This window comes from Dysidea avara, chromosome 13, assembly GCF_963678975.1.
Source record: "Dysidea avara chromosome 13, odDysAvar1.4, whole genome shotgun sequence".
Lineage (NCBI taxonomy): Eukaryota > Metazoa > Porifera > Demospongiae > Dictyoceratida > Dysideidae > Dysidea > Dysidea avara.
Genome location: NC_089284.1, coordinates 6,546,876 through 6,563,019, shown reverse-complemented (window position 1 = coordinate 6,563,019; position 16,144 = coordinate 6,546,876). Strand labels below are relative to the sequence as shown.

The 16,144-nt window shown below is 37.8% G+C and overlaps 1 protein-coding gene across 1 annotated transcript; it reads left to right on the top strand.

The window, feature by feature from the left end:
* Positions 1-14: 14 nt before the first annotated feature.
* LOC136243440 (uncharacterized) lies at positions 15-15,017 on the top strand. Its single transcript, XM_066034945.1, has 39 exons — positions 15-164; positions 941-1,020; positions 1,100-1,144; positions 1,195-1,239; positions 1,289-1,378; positions 1,434-1,664; positions 1,716-1,819; positions 1,870-1,948; positions 2,140-2,211; positions 2,259-2,342; positions 2,402-2,502; positions 2,556-2,685; positions 2,829-2,879; positions 2,924-3,028; positions 3,083-3,154; positions 3,210-3,296; positions 3,351-3,440; positions 3,499-3,660; positions 3,717-3,805; positions 3,859-4,879; positions 4,957-5,011; positions 5,089-5,177; positions 5,245-5,375; positions 5,933-6,671; positions 10,560-10,619; positions 11,059-11,169; positions 11,233-11,319; positions 11,378-11,526; positions 12,425-12,653; positions 12,866-12,964; positions 13,106-13,183; positions 13,235-13,338; positions 13,507-13,565; positions 13,624-13,675; positions 13,736-13,803; positions 14,033-14,157; positions 14,220-14,366; positions 14,418-14,494; positions 14,840-15,017. The coding sequence occupies exons 1-39, from the start codon at positions 56-58 to the stop codon at positions 14,922-14,924; spliced, it is 5,391 nt and encodes a 1,796-aa protein (XP_065891017.1). The 5' UTR covers positions 15-55; the 3' UTR covers positions 14,925-15,017.
* Positions 15,018-16,144: the final 1,127 nt, after the last annotated feature.

The window sequence follows — 16,144 nt, the reverse complement described above, 5'->3', positions numbered from 1 at the left end:
GTAGTTGGTAAGCGTGTTAATATTGTTAGTATATAGAACTGTATTGTGTTGAGAAATGACTTGTGCCGTCGATTATCGGACGGCAAGCTACGATTCCATGTTAAAATCACCCGCTCGTCGCTCTGACTTGAACCGTTTCAACACGAAGCTGACTAATAAATCTAGTAGGCTACTGTGTAGTGGTGTTGTGCAACATTTACCATTGTTTTGTTTAGCAGTAGTTTTGTGTATCGTTGTCATGTGAAGAGTGCCCCACAGCATACTATAAAGCAAATTCATTAGGTGTAATAAATTCCAACTGATAATCGTTACAGCTACCTTGCAAACGAAACAACGTGTATAGTGTTAACTTGTGGGCGGTCGTGTTGTATTCAAATATGAAACAGTTTGTACAGCATGTAGTGTGGGATGTCCTTGTAGTGTAACATAGCTAGAAAATGTGTAAAGGTGTGGATATTAGCTTGCAGATGGCTCATGTAGTTTAACATAAGAAGCTACTTTCATTTTAACATGTATTTGTCTATATATAGATAGCTATGTAATTGTGAATTATAGTTATTGTGTTATTTGATTTGTCCAGCTATAAAGGTATTCGCTAATAAGCCTTGTCTTGTATGGTACTATGTGGTTTGCTGTTTCTTAATCACTCCAAAGAATCTCAGTTCTACCAGCGTAGGGGTCTGTTATGACTCATGAAAGAAGCCAGAGAGATGGGAGTGCTTCAAGTGGCTTCACTTTAGTGAAGTGTGTCAATGCAGGCTGTAAAGTGTAATTAGATGAATTGAGACAACTAGCAAATTATGGGTTATGTTTTAGTGGGCCATCATATGTTTGATAAATATTGTCTCTGACTCTTAGAATGTGAGCCCTATTGAGTGAGATTGTTGCTTTCATTATGTGTGAAGGAGCATTTTAAGTATGCTATTTGTTCATTGTATAGGTATCTTTTCGGCATTGTTCTGTGGTACGACTATGCAGCGTAACAAGGATCAGCGAACTGTCCGATCAACAAGTTCAATGGTAAGCATTATCTAGCAATGACATAGATACTGTTCATGTATTGGTGAAGTCTCATTTGTGTGTATTGTATCACCGGCAGGAAAGAGAAAAAGAAGACTTTCTCAATCTACTTACCAAGCTTCAGGTTAGTTTTTAAATTCATTTTGTGTAAACCTTTTATGTTTCTCATAATAGAATGGTCGATATGATAATCAACGAGTGGAACTATCGACTGATCAGGTGGGTAAATGTGCATGTCTTTGTTTCCAAATAATCTCTTTTTCTTTAGAATGTGACCAGGGAGTCTAGCTCAGAAAGGGAGACAGAAAAGGAATACGAGGATAAGCTAAAAAGGAAATCCTTTGACATTATACAAAGAGTATGTAGCCAGTGGATTACATTATCCAGTGGAGTCACGTGAATACACTTGGCAGGTACTATCTGGAGCCAAGCTGGAGCATAGATCACAAGTGATGTTATCACGAGTTGGTCCTTATCCTATGGTGATCACACCTGATGAAGGAGGATACTGGGTGGATGGGGAACAACACGAGGCAGCTAGAAACAGAGACGGCAGTTGGGAGGCGCCTGAAATTGCTCATGAGCACTTTCACATTGAACAAGACAATACACCATTCCAATATGGAAGATACATAGCAAATAAGGTGTGAGAGTTGTTATAGCAATACAGGAGTTTATGGAGTGATTTTGTTTAGAGCCATGACAATTACTATTGCAACTCTGAGAAACATGGTCCACTTTTGCTGTCATTAAGACTGGACAAGGATGTAGCCGAGGCCCAATATCGTCTTCTCTTGAGGTATAATTGTTAGATATATCTGCTTTAGCTAAATCACTGTCTATTTATAGAGCAAGAAATTACACTCACTATTCAGTCATGCCTTGCAAGAATCTTACCAAAAAGCTTCACCCTGAAGAATTTGCTTCGGTAATGTTGTTTAGCTAGCATTTAATTAATGTTGTTCATGTGTGGTTGGGAGTGAACTTCTTCGTTTGAAGGGTGATTTGTTTTTATATTTTGAAATTGTAACGTATGTTTATTTATTCATTCAGTTTTTATTACCCTAAGACATAACTAATTCTAGTTTTAAAAATTGTGTTTCATTCCTGTGCATGTAGATGCTAAGCCAAGAGCAGGGCACAGAAGAAGTGATATTTGGAGAGAAATTTCACAAAGTCAATCACAGCAAGGTATGTACTGTCCATTCTTGTATGCTATCATCTTCCACTTTGTACAGGCTAGTGACCTAATTCAAAAGTTTGATGAACACAGTGTATCACATAAGCACAAAATTGGTGTTATATATCAGAAAATGGGACAGGTACGAACCTTATGTTATGTATGTGGTTGGTGGCATGACATGTATACTTGACTGTACAGACAAGAGAAGAGGAACTTTTTTCCAATAAGCATCACTCAACTGCAATGGAAGAATTTCTTGACTTTCTTGGAGACCGAGTTAAACTTAATGGCTTTAAAGGGTATAAAATTATTTATTTTGTCTGTGTGCTTAGTTTATAATGTGATTACTCAGGTTTCGAGGGGGGTTAGATATTGGCAGCAACCAAACCGGAGAAGAGTCAGTTTACACGAAATTCAAAGACCGAGAAATAATGTTTCACGTGTCAACTTTGCTACCATTTGATCCATCAGACAAGCAGCAAGTATGTCTTCCTGTTGCATAAAAATTGTGTGTCTACCTACCTAAACAATTGTTGGCTTCTGTCAAGTCTGCTTATGAGGTGTTCATTTAGCTTCTATTTCAAATTTTTATCAATATTATTTATTATCAATATTATTAATGTAGGTGCAACGAAAACGACACATTGGGAATGATATTGTCACAGTTGTGTTTCAGGTTAGTGAATGCTACTATATACTGTCACTTGACTATGCTTACAGGATGATAACACACCGTTTAATCCAGAAGCTATCCGATCTCATTTCTTACACGTGTTTGTGGTTGTTCAAGTGGAACAATCTAATACAGAAAATACTGTCTACAAGGTACAGTGACTGGATATAATCCACTTAACTATCGTTACATCATTACTGTATTAGGTCACTGTAGTTGCTAAAGACAATGTGCCAAATTTTGGTCCTTATGTTCCTATTCCTGCTGTCTTTCAGAAGGTACATATATGATATTGTGCCATGCATGTTTACCTTAAATGCCAATGTGTTATAGGGTCCAGAATTTAGAGAATTTCTTCTTACAAAGTTGATAAATGCTGAGATTAGTGCTTGCAAGGCACCAGATTTCACAAAATTAGCTGTAAGTGCTGTAAAGATGGTAACTTGATGATGTAATTATTTTATTGCAATGCAGCTACGAACTCGCGTACAACTGTTGGCTAACCTAGTTGAAACTTTGAGTTTTTCTGAAGGAGATGAAACTACAAACAAACAAAAAGTGAAGGTAACTTGCTATCAAGCTAGTATTATAATCTCACTTGTGATGTTAATGTACGTTTCAGTCCATGCCTGACTATGCAAAGCAAAAAGTTGAGGTACCCAAAAAGAAAAGAAAATCATTGAGTATCTTTGGGAAACACAAAGATTCTTATACAGTCAATGCTCCTGAGCCATCACCAAAACCAACCAGAAAATATTCTGTTCCTGCTGGGGAGCCAAAACAGGTACCAACTTTAATTGCATTACATATGCTTTAATTTTTTTTTTTGCTACACTGTAGCCTAGACCAAGAGCACTACGTAAAGGTATGAGTGAAACTTTCTCCCCAGGTGAATTAGATATGCTCTCTGACTCGGAACTATATGAAGAGTAAGATAAATATTGAAGTGTATTGGAGTATTATTTTCATCATGTTGTTATAGAAGTAGCTTGGAGGTTTCAGGCACACTTGCTAAATCGCCATCTAATCCTAATTCACCTGTGACGAGCAAGTCAATGAAATTTTTTCAAAAGATTGGTGCTAGACGTCAAAAACATGACACATCTGAATCCACTGATCCTCTACTTCTAAGCTACAACAAAAATCATGATGAAGAAGCTCCTCCAGGGGAATGCGAAGATGTGTTTGAGTTACTGCCAGATGACAAGAAAAAGAAAAAACGAAAGAGTCTTTTGCGCAGGAACAAACCTCTTGCTGGTCGTACACAGTCTAATCCAGGTGAAAAAATTAGTGAAAAAATTAAATCTTCGGACAGCGATGATAAAATCCACGCTCGTACAAATGATGATTTTAACCCTTGGGTGAATCGAGCTCTGAGTGATGAAATGTATGCTCAAAGAGCAGCTGCTAGATCTCTTGATGACTTGTCGGCTATTCCAGAGACCAACACAAATAATAATAACACTACGCAGTCTTTGTCACATCAGCATACCTCACCTACAAAGATATGGGGGGTAACAAAAAAATTTAGAGGGAAAAAAACTACCAGCTCATTACAAGTCAACAAAGAAAACGTGATAGTAAAATCTGCCCCCTCTACTCCTGAAAAGCATCGTAAGAAGCACTACTCTTTCCCAAGTGTAACTGGTAACACAACTCCACCAAAAATAATTATTAACACAGGACTACAGGACACTATAACTGAAATAGAACAACCAGTAGTTACAGTGAAGAGAAGAGCATCATCAGACACAAAGCATTTACATCATAATCGTCATAGGTCTTATGACCCTGAGGAACTGCAAGCAATGGCTTCTCATATGATAGCTGCTGGCAAACCCAGCTCTGATATTGTTAGAACAAGTTCACTCAATTATGGTGACAAGCCACATCCTTACTCTGCTCGATACAGACAGCAATATCCAACATCATCTCCGCCAATAGGATCACAGCGTAATTTTTTCTCTTCTTCAACCATGGACAGTCAAGAGAGCCTAAATGGGGTAAGGTCATTTTTGTATTCTTTTGTAAACAAGTTAATGCCATACACTTCACTTAATGTGTTTCATTATTTTTATAGCCACACATGGAAAGTGACTCTACTGAAAGTGGTTCGGACATTGAAGATGAATATGGTGAGTTTTCTGTTATAGTGTTGAGTAGCTAGTGTATAATGTCACTTTATGCATTGCGTGTGTTTTTCTTTGTGTAGTATCCGAGTTAGTTGCAAAGATCAGTAGTCTGACCACACAGCTCAACCAACAACAAATGCAAAATGCAGCTCTAATGAAGAAGCATGCAGTAAGCAATATTATATAGCTAAGTGATAAGTAATGGCAGTTTAGTAAACACGGTTTTTGCTTTTTAGAAAGTGCACCAGGAAAATAAAGTGCTTCGAAAGGAGAACAACTATTTACACCGACAGATTGCATTATTGCAGTCACAAGATGAACAGAAACATGGTGGATCAAAGCATGGATCCCTGGAACGCAAATCCTGAGTCTGGTTGTACAATTTTTCGCAACCTATGTATATAGGAAAATGCCCTATCATCACTATGACATGTACATGCACGTATTTTATTCTCCTCCGTATATTTTTGTATACTTGTTTTTATTGAATTTATATATTTATATCACGTGATTCTTTTAAAAAAGCGGCTGCGCTTTAGTGGCTTCTTACTCCTCGCGGTTACGCACCAGATAAGTCAGTTCGTTTCATATTCCTCCAGCATTGTGCAAGGTATATTTGTATTATTGCGTTATTGGGTTTGAGTGTATTGTGTTCACACAAAGTGTACACTTGGCACACACATCATACAATTGTCTTCTTCCGGTTCTACGAACACGTGTTTGTACTGACAGAATCCTTTAAATGGTCTGTCGTTGATAGTGAAAGCTGCGCAGACGCCCTTGCGTTCAGAATGCGCAGAACTTTTGAGGCAATTGTTGCCAATTCAACAGACATTAACCCAGGTTATTGAACACTTTGATGAACCAATTATGGCTCTTTCTATTTGTGCTGTTCGTCATGTTTGATGTTTCCTAATATTTCAGGAGTCTGAAGATGACTGAACGCTCAAGACTTCTGAACAGAATTGAGGACGATGAAATACCACAACATGGCATAATAAGCCGAAACCAGACTCGGCTCTGTATCATTGTCACAGTCTTGATGTTTGTGTTCTTAATTACTACTGTTGCATTAGCAGCTGTGCTGGGATATACCAAACTTAACGAAGATGACAACAATGATAATGGACATAAAAATCATGTTTCACTGCTGAACATGACTTATGCGACTGCTCTGAACACTTCTCTCTGCTTAACCATGGACTGTATCAGGGCTACCGCCCGCCTTTCTGAGTACATGGATGAGAGTGTTAACCCTTGTACTGACTTCTACCAATATAGCTGTGGTGGATGGGAGAAGATAAACAGTATTCCAGATGGACTAGGCCGTTGGGGTACATTTGAACAACTAGCAAAGGATAACTACGGACATCTAATTGGTTATCTCTCTAAAAAATCTGTTAGCAATGATGCTGAGGCCATAAAGAAGATGCGTCAGATTTATGTTGCTTGTCTTGATACAGAGAAGATTAAGGAGGACACTCCCGAGGCTCTTAAACACTATCTCACCATTACTGGTGGATGGGACGAAACTAATGTTACACAGAAGGAGCCTTGGTCCATCAACTCCAGTTTAGTTGTGGAGCACTATTATGGGAGTTCAGCCTTCTTTGAGTTTGACATAGAATCAGATGACTTTAACTCCTCCCTTAATGTTATTAAGGTGAGTGTGTAGTCTCATTGCCTGTCCTCTGTCACCCACGTGCTTGATCATGCGAAGGTCATCTGGTAACATTTATCCAATTTCTTGGTCCAGGAAGTGCACGCTAATAAACTATATACCTGAAAACCCAGCTTACTAGTGTCTAAAGGTATTCTTTGCTGTTGATTATTGTTCTAAGTTGTACATTAAGTAGTCATGCCAGCAATTTTAATAAAAAGATTTATTCATTTGAATGTAAACATGAATGAGCACAAGAAGCATGTTAGGGCCAAGAAAGTGGATCAAAGTCACCAGACGACCTTTGCATGATTGAGAGAGTGGGTGGCTGATGACAAGACTGATGAGTATGATGTAATAGTACTAAAATTAATGTGGTTTATAAAAATAACCAAAATTTCCTGTAGATTATGTTGACTTAGCCTTTATTGTTTATTTTTCTGTTGCTTGTGTGGCACATATCTGCTACGTGTGTTATTTGTTGCAAGAGATGCTGTCTAATGGCTTATGTCATGATTTTTTTTTATGGGGGAACTATTTCTGTAGGAGGTTAGGTTGGTACTCAAGAAGGACCTGACGTTACATTGTTGGTGGTTTTACCTTGAAATTAATGTTTTTGTTGGGTTCCTATAATGTAAATAGCTTGTATCCCTTAATGATATTGCATGTTTTGTCTGTGTTGATATCTGTACACACCACAGCTAGTACAACGTTAACACTCTGTAATGAATGCAGTTATGTTAGGTACATCATTGTAGTGCCAGTAAGGTTTTCCTAGATGGAAAATAAATTTTATGATTTGTGAGATTTTACTGTGTGTGGAAAGTCAAGAGTGTATAGTAGTGCCCACCTTATTGTATTCTGACTGTGTCTAAACTATTTGGCTCCAACAGAGTTACTAGGTGTAATTCATTACCTCACTAAGTAAGGCCACCTCACTTGTTGAGACCATACATCTGGTCTAATACATGCAGTCAGTTAGCACTGAAATTCATAGTGTCTATAAGCATAAAAATGACCATTCCTGTATTAGTTCACAAATACCAGCATGGTGTTGTAATCACCTATGTGGGAAGTTTCTGTTTAATTTGACACCTCTTCAAACTGTAGTGTTTGTTGATGTGAGATAGTGGGACCCAATTGAAATGTTATTGTAAGAACAAATTGTTGGCTATTGGTGAATGATGTGGATGATCATTGTTTGGGCTATTCATTAGAAATATGAACTGTTCCACCTAATGTTCTGTTGTGTCATCTGATACAGTGCAACAACCAGGTGTTGTATTGTGTTGTCCTGTACAATGTAACTGATTTGTAGTAATAGACAATGTGGAGCCAGCTGTGTTCAAATGGTAATGGGTGGGGTCTGTCTCAAAGGTGAAGTTATCTGTCCAGTATGCTCTCTCCGATCTTTGGGTGATAACTAGTGGTCATTTTGTGTTTATGTGTGTGTGCGTGTGCGTGCGCGTGCGTATGTGTGTGTGTCACCCTCACAAAATGTACAGTCTATCTTGCAAACTAAATAGCTACTGAGACTTGTCTTATTACGTATCAATGCATGCTCAATGGTTTCTGTTTTGTTTTATAACAAGAACCATCTGTATTCCGTAGTGGTTGCAGAGTACTGTTCTTCGCTTTTGAAGTGGCCACATTGTTTTTCAGAAATTAATAATTGTGGTACACGTTCAGGTGCCCAATTAATTTTATGATATGCCAGGTGCTTTTGATGTGGCTCAGGAGTTATGACAAAGTAAGTATAAGATAAAAAATTAGGAATTTTATTATAGGCAACCCCTCCTTGTTTTATTACCGTTTATTCCGTACTCAAATTTAATTTCCTTAAGCCTTTTGTATTAATGGTGACATTGATCATGATTTTTGATAGCCCACCTATGGCTGCTCTGTGTACAAAAATTAAATCTGGCTTTCACATTCAGTACTCCTACAAACCTACTTAATGGCGGTCTGCCAAGTGTAAAAGTTTGGAAATCACATGGCTGATATTATTGTACTTATATACAGCAATACAAGTCCATCCATAACCCTGGCTTTTATGTGAACTAAATCTTATACAGCTGTAAACATAGCAATTCATTCAAATTTAACACTGATCCAGTGTATTATGCAGTACTTTGTAATTGGCTCTATGTTTGTTTTGGTGTGTTCTACCTTGTGTGATGATAAAAGCCATATATGTACATGACATTGTGGTTGCTAATTATAGTAGGTAGTTGACATTACTAATTGTATTTACAATGGTCAGCACTAAATGTGTGGTGTAGTGTGCGTGTGTGTGTGTACGTGCGTGTGCAGTGTGTGCACGTGCGTGTGTAGTGTGTGTGTGTGTGTGTGTGTTCATTTGTACAAGCTAAACTTAGCATTTCGTGGCTGTTATGATGCTGTAGTGCCATAAGAAATTTAATGCCAAAATACATAGTGTAGAATTTCAGATTATTGAACCACTTACTCACTCTGAGACTAGTTCTATTTGTATCACCAAGCCACAACTGTACGAGTCCATGTTCAGTAATGGACAGTTATTGAACGTCTTCATACACATATCACGATGATCACAGTGTGGAGTTTGTTGGTATGCAAACTTGTATTATTATTATGTCATCTAAACAGTTGTGGTGTAAGTAGGTTTACTTCCCTTTACTTCCCTTTACTTCCCTTTACTTCCTAGTGTTGTATTGCATCATCAATAAAGTTAAAGTGCTATAGCTTCATTTGCAGTTGCCAACCGTGTAGTGACTAGCAAAGAAGATTTGATAAGTCAAGAGTATAAGAAGTACAATTTAAAGGTCACATATTTAGTAGTAATCGATCATGGTTTGCTCAGAACTTTAGGTAGTGCAGAGCACAATAGTGTCAATACTAGTTCACCTGGGGCTCAGATATCCGTGGCTTTGTTGTTAATGGTTACAGTTATCCTTTATTCTTAATCCATGAAGATTGGTTTTTAGGCAAGTGAGTTTTTTTTATATTTGGGTGGGTTTTCTGATGTCGCTGATACATATGCAGTATTATTATCATGCACCAATTCATCCAGTTGTCATCATTAGTAGGAACAGTTCGCAGATACTAGAAAGTTGTCTTCTATTATCTAGCATGTGTGTTTGTGTCTGTGTGTGGGAAAGGAAAATGTTTGACAGTGTTTAGTTGAAAACATTCACATTGTTTTCATTTTGTTGTGGGATCTTCTGACGATTTTTGTAAGTGTTTAATCACAATACAACACCACATATTAACACAGTGGTTTAGAAATGTGGTAAGAGGTTAACAACTTTGTTTTTGATAATGTGATAGTTTGTTAACTGATGAACTCTATTGTTTCACTGGTGGGCTAATGTGGCTTGGTTGTAGCCTTCCGTTGCCATGTACTTGTGGGATTCTCAGTTAAACTTGATCTCTTCTTTGTAGAGTTTCCAACATCTACTGTGGTTGAGGTAAAACCACAACTGAGTTTGGCTTCATCTTTTAAACGTGTACAATAGTTAGTGCATACTGAATCAAGGGACACTATTCAAACACCTCCATTAAAGACAAAACATACCAGTCCCAGCAGACACAAGTATTGATACTCCTCTAGTCTTTTCAAACATTATTAATAATGGAAGCAAACAGTTGGACTTAGTTATTGTTTAGGGGACCTAGATGTGTCTAATAGTCCACTATTCTCCTACCATATGTCCAATGGGATATGTTTATATGAAGTTTGAATGTGGTTGTTATTGTGTTATGACTGATGTGTATTGTAATGGACACTGGTGAATAGATACATGTGTTACCTATAATAAGTCATAAAGTTGTGATAAGAAATACCAGGAGCTTATAAGGTCCTGGAAAAACATGTATGTATTGTAGTGAGGTTTGGTTGTTCCCTCATAGATTGGACAGGCCGGCTTGACTCTGGGAATACCTGAATTCTACAGAAACAGATCTGGAGATGTACGTTAATCTGGTAGTAGCTGTTTTATTTTTAGCAGCAGTGACTGGTGCAATTAAATGGTTCAATATATTGTATTTCACAAGAGTGTACATAATTTGTTTTGTGTGTGAAGATGGTTTCAACTTGTAGAGGTGTTTCCCTTTTGGCCATGTTCTAATTAACCCTCTGTTTGTTTTGTGGTACTGTGATATTTTTCCTATGAAAATATGAACAGTAAAATGTATAGTAGGAAGACTCTCAATGGTTATAAAAAGGACAACACCTTTATTATCAGGACACTTGTCCATGGTCTTAGGTGTACAACTTGAATTCAGGACAACTGGATAAGTAAATCCTAGTCCCAAGGTGGCCATAATGTAGTGATTCCACTGCATGTATTTGGGGTATATGCGTTCATTGCTGTGGTGTATTGTGTGCTACAGGTTATTTGTATTACAGGAATTTGTTGGACTGATAAAGCATATTGCAAAAACCTTAACCCCAATTGTGAATGAGGACCCACATTTGATAGCCCGAGACATTGCTAACTTTGAGCGTGAACTTTCTTTTGTAAGTGTACTTGTATTGTCATTGGTTGTACCTTGTAACACTGGTATGATGTTTTTGTTTTAGAGCTTTTTAACAGATACGGAATTACGTAATGTGTCAGCACTGTACAACCCGATGTCACTTGAAAATTTTACTGACATTTTTCCCGATGTACGTTCCTGTTTACAGATGCTAGTAATTGTTTATAATACCTTGTTGACAAATGCAGATTGATTGGGTGAACTACTTTAATACAATATTTGACAAGACGTTTGGTGATGAGACTCATCACGCATTCACAGAGGATGATCTAGTCATTGTAGAAACTGTTAGCTACTTTCAGAACCTCAGCCTTCTTCTGGAACAGTTTGGTACAGAGTAAGTGGTCATTCTTGTAACCATGGTGACCTTATATCATACAGTGCAGTAGCTGTACAGTAGGGATCATGGAGGTTTTGGGCCTTCCGGTCCGAAACTATCACCATCCTTACTTTCCCTTGATGCTAGTGTGGCTGTAATGGTTAGGGCCTTCAGAACGACCCCCACAAGTTTCTGTGACATTTTGAAAATGAATTTTCTGCTAACTGCCTGATTAATGTCTCCAACTAGGTGCTTCTTTACTGTTCTTCATTAATTGTAAACTGTATTACAGATTTATAGAAACAAAGTAGTATGGCCATTTTGCTTTTCAGTAATTAATAGCCAGGTTAAATTTTATAGTGTGTCTGGTGCCATTCTTTCCTGGTACGTGATGGTTCACCAGTCATTATGTTACAAGAAAAGTGAATAAACAACTGTAAGGAAAAATAGTTTTTTTTACATCTGAGTAGGGATCATAGAAATAAAAGCAAGGAAACAAGGGAGGTCATTTACACCTGCAGCTACACTTGTGAACATTTAATTCCTACTTCAGTCATCTGCAGGTACAAATTATCTCATTACTTTTTATTTCTATGATCCCTAATCAGATGTAGAATTTTGATGTGAAAGATTCAGAGATTACACCGAATGTATGATGTTTAAAGTGTTATAGTGTACTTTTTTTGTTCACTAAATCACTTAAGTTAACAATGGTAAAGTTACAGAAAAACAAGAGTCAGTCATGGAAAATGTTTGGGTAGTTTCGTCACATCCAAATGCACTGTACATTGTGATCAGCCTTAAAGGCAGTGCATTGAAAGTAGTTTTATGTTGAGTGTCTGTGTTATGGTGTTACCAGATTTGTCTCCACATTCCCTGTAACATCTTGTTTATCTTTTTGTTATTGTTTCTACAGGACAGTCAGGAACTATGCCAAGTGGCAGCTCATATTGAATTCTATCCAATATACTGATAATGATGGATTTGCCATCCGTGATATTCTCCGCAAGAGTCGGTTTCCAAAGTCGTCACGGCTTGGTGATGAACGTAGTACCGACTGTGCTGAGTTTGTAGAGAACGCCATGCCCTATGCCTTGGCAAGGCCTTTCGTGGATGAATTTATTTCTGATGACTTAAGAACCAAGGTATGCTAAGTATATGTTAATATAATTTTGAAGTCTCTGCTTTAGGGCATAGTATATATGTCTGATGTGGTTACAAATAGTGTCCCGGATATAGGTAGTCTCAACTTTTCCAAGAAACTTTAACAATAATATCTAATAAAGCAGTCACTTAATTGTTGTTATATGTTAGAATGACCACATCTGCACTTGATTTTGTGTGTGGTTTTTCATAGGTCAACAATACTGCTAATGCTATTGAGAAAGCGTTTATTGATCGTATAAAACAAAAGGATTGGTTGGACAACACCACAAAGGATAGGTGCATTGAGAAGGTGTGTGTGTGTGCGTGTGCGTGCGTGCGTGCGTGCGCACGTGGGTGTGTGTGTTTTCATGTACAGACAGGTAACCTTATCATGTTCAGGTCCAGTAAATATAAGCTTGCAGCATTCTTGTTTCATAACATTTTTCTCCAGGTTCATGCCATCACCAGACAGATTGCTTACCCTGACTTCATCAAGGATAACAAGACACTTGATAAGTTTTATGAAGATGTAAGATTAGTCACTTCTCAGTAATGGTTGTCATTGATGCATTACTTATAGTTGCAGTTTACTAATGCAGACTTCATCTCAATTGGCTATGACATTATGAGCTTCCAGTTCAAACAGATGTTATCCCAGTATGGGAAACCAGTGGACAAAACACAGTACGCACTGTCGTATGTCTTTCTACAGTAACTAATGTGTGTTACTATCACTAGATGTTTTATCTGTAGTATACAACTAATAGTTGTTTGTTTGGAATGGTTTACTATATACAGTTCCATTTGAGTGTGCTGCATACTTTGCTTTTAATTGTATTTTACACTTGTTAGGTGGTTAAATGCTCCCACTGAAGTCAATGCATACTATGCTCCACAGTTTAACCAATTTGGTATGTACAGGTTTTATTATTATGGGGATATGGTTAATGTTTTCTGTTGTTCTTGTAGTGTTTCTGGCTGGAATATTGCGGTCTCCCTTCATTGTGGCTGATTGGCCTTCGTATGTTATTGTTAAAAACATTGTAATGTTGTTGTGTTTAGTGATTGTTGTGTTTGATAGGTCTATTTTGTTTGGAGCTATGGGAGTAGTGATTGGTCATGAATTGACACATGGTTTTGATGACCAAGGTGTGTGAGTGTGTTTGTTTGTGTGTATAGTGTGTGTTAGTGTTCGTGTTTGTGCATGTGTGCATTATGTAGTGTGTGTATATGGTGTGAGTGTGTATGTGGTGTATATGCATGTGTCAAGTGTACATATTAGTGATATCAGGAGCTTATACAGTAAGTGCCTTGTGCCACTTATGAGCTCCTGGTGATATAGTGCTCTTATTACTAATTTCATTGTATTACTGGTTAGGTCAACAATATGACAAGAATGGCAATCGTGTTAATTGGTGGAATGAATCATCTATCGTTGCATTTAAGAACCGTACTCAATGTTTTGTGGACCAGTATAACCAGTATGAACAACAAGGGGTCAAGGTGTGTACGTCACTATCAGTCTCAGATGTATACACACACTATACACACGTTGCTATTATTAGATCAATGGTCAACTCACACTTGGTGAAAATATTGCTGATAATGGAGGCATCCACACTGCATACCTTGCCTACCAACAGAACAGAGGAAAGCAGGACTTGTATTCTGAACTGTCACAAGATAAACTATTCTTCATTTCATTTGGACAAGTAGGGAGGAGCTTGTGTTAAATGCCACAGTGCTGAGTTTACTGTTAACAGGTCTGGTGTTCGTTGTTGACACCTGAATATCTGGAATCATCTACTAGGACAGATCCTCATAGTCCCGGGCCTATCAGGTTGGTTGTGCACATATAACCCCTGAATAAGAAGGGCATACATTCCCAGAGCAACATAGATAATAAACGCAATAAAGGCCTACAATTTTGTCATACTATACAGTAACATGTAGTCTCCTTGGTAAGCTTATTTATTCTATTAATTAAGTCTTGGGAACATGCAACTTTGGTTAACTGTCCGTTTCAATAGTGTACTACTAAACCTTTTATTGTCAACCCAGTGAACCAGCTACTACCATTGAGTAGACCATAATACCTCACCCAAGATTGTACATGCCTCTAGCCATGCAACTGAAGTACTGTGTGCTATACATTATTGTGATGATGTGTTTGTGTTTGTGATAGGGTGAATGGAAGCATACAGAACAGTGAGGAATTCACTAAAGCGTTTAATTGTAAGGCACCTACTAAACGTTGTGAACTGTGGTGATCTACTACCAATACCATCTTACACATGTTGATACTGTTTGTAGTAGTAGTTGAGTTTTTAATATGGTTTAGTTAATCATAATGTTTTAAGTGATGCTGAAGATTGTACGGCGAGGGCTGTGGCATGCGTGCTCATTACGGTGGGTAACTTACCTATTTACAAGTCAAATGCTTGACCAATATCTGAATTTCAATTCAACATTTATAAGGTGTTCTCCTGCATGTCAGCTCTTGAACTACCACTGGTGTGATCATGAGTTGGATCCAGATAGACATTGGACCTTGGTTGTAGCAAACCTGACGTGCCAGCCTTAGAATTAAGTCATTTGAGGTGTTATGCACTTGTCAATTTCATGCCCCACTCCCGGGCATCCCCACACCCCAGGTGGAGCTTCTTGTCCCCACCCCTGGGGCAATTGACAGTTGTCCAATTCACTGACCGATTTTTGGTAGTTGCATTTCTAAACAATAAAATTGCACTTGTTATAATTTTACTAGCTACAGGGCAGGTTTATTACTAGTCGCATGCATGAAATATGCGCTTAGTCATCCTTGAGATGTTGTCAAATCCCCTGTATTCCCCCACCCCCCTGGAGTGGGGGGTGGGTCATGAAATTGACAAGTGCATTAATACTCACTTGCAGTGGCAATGCATTTGCTAACTATCCCAGCATCTAAGACTTCATAATTAAATAGAATCCTGGCTCAAAATAACTGCGTGTTTACCTTGTGATTACTCCCATTGGGGGTGAAACTTGATATGGGGTTTGTCCATAAGCTGATCACTAAAATCGGTTGTATTTTTTTCAAGAATACTTAAGACTTTGCTTGGGTTAGCAACACTGATGGTTGTGTCTCCAACTCAAAAGTAAACCATTTCAAAGTCAGCATAATGATGACATAATTGAAACCACAACTCCACTTTGTCATGCATGCCAAAGTACAACCCAACAATTTATGACAGGCCCGTAGCCCTGGGGGGTTCTGAAGAACCACCCTCTTGTAAAAAAGGTCCACAATTTTAGCATACAAGTCCAGTAACAAAAGTCCATTAGCTACATTTCATACCACCCAAATAAGAAGCTAAATTAAGTGCTCTGATAGCTAACTCATTAATGCAATGTAAGATTGAAATACTCTAATAGAGCAGTCAACCACTCTAATAGAACAGTCATAATTACATTTTCTTTTAAAAGCTGTATGCAACTACTTCATTTATTT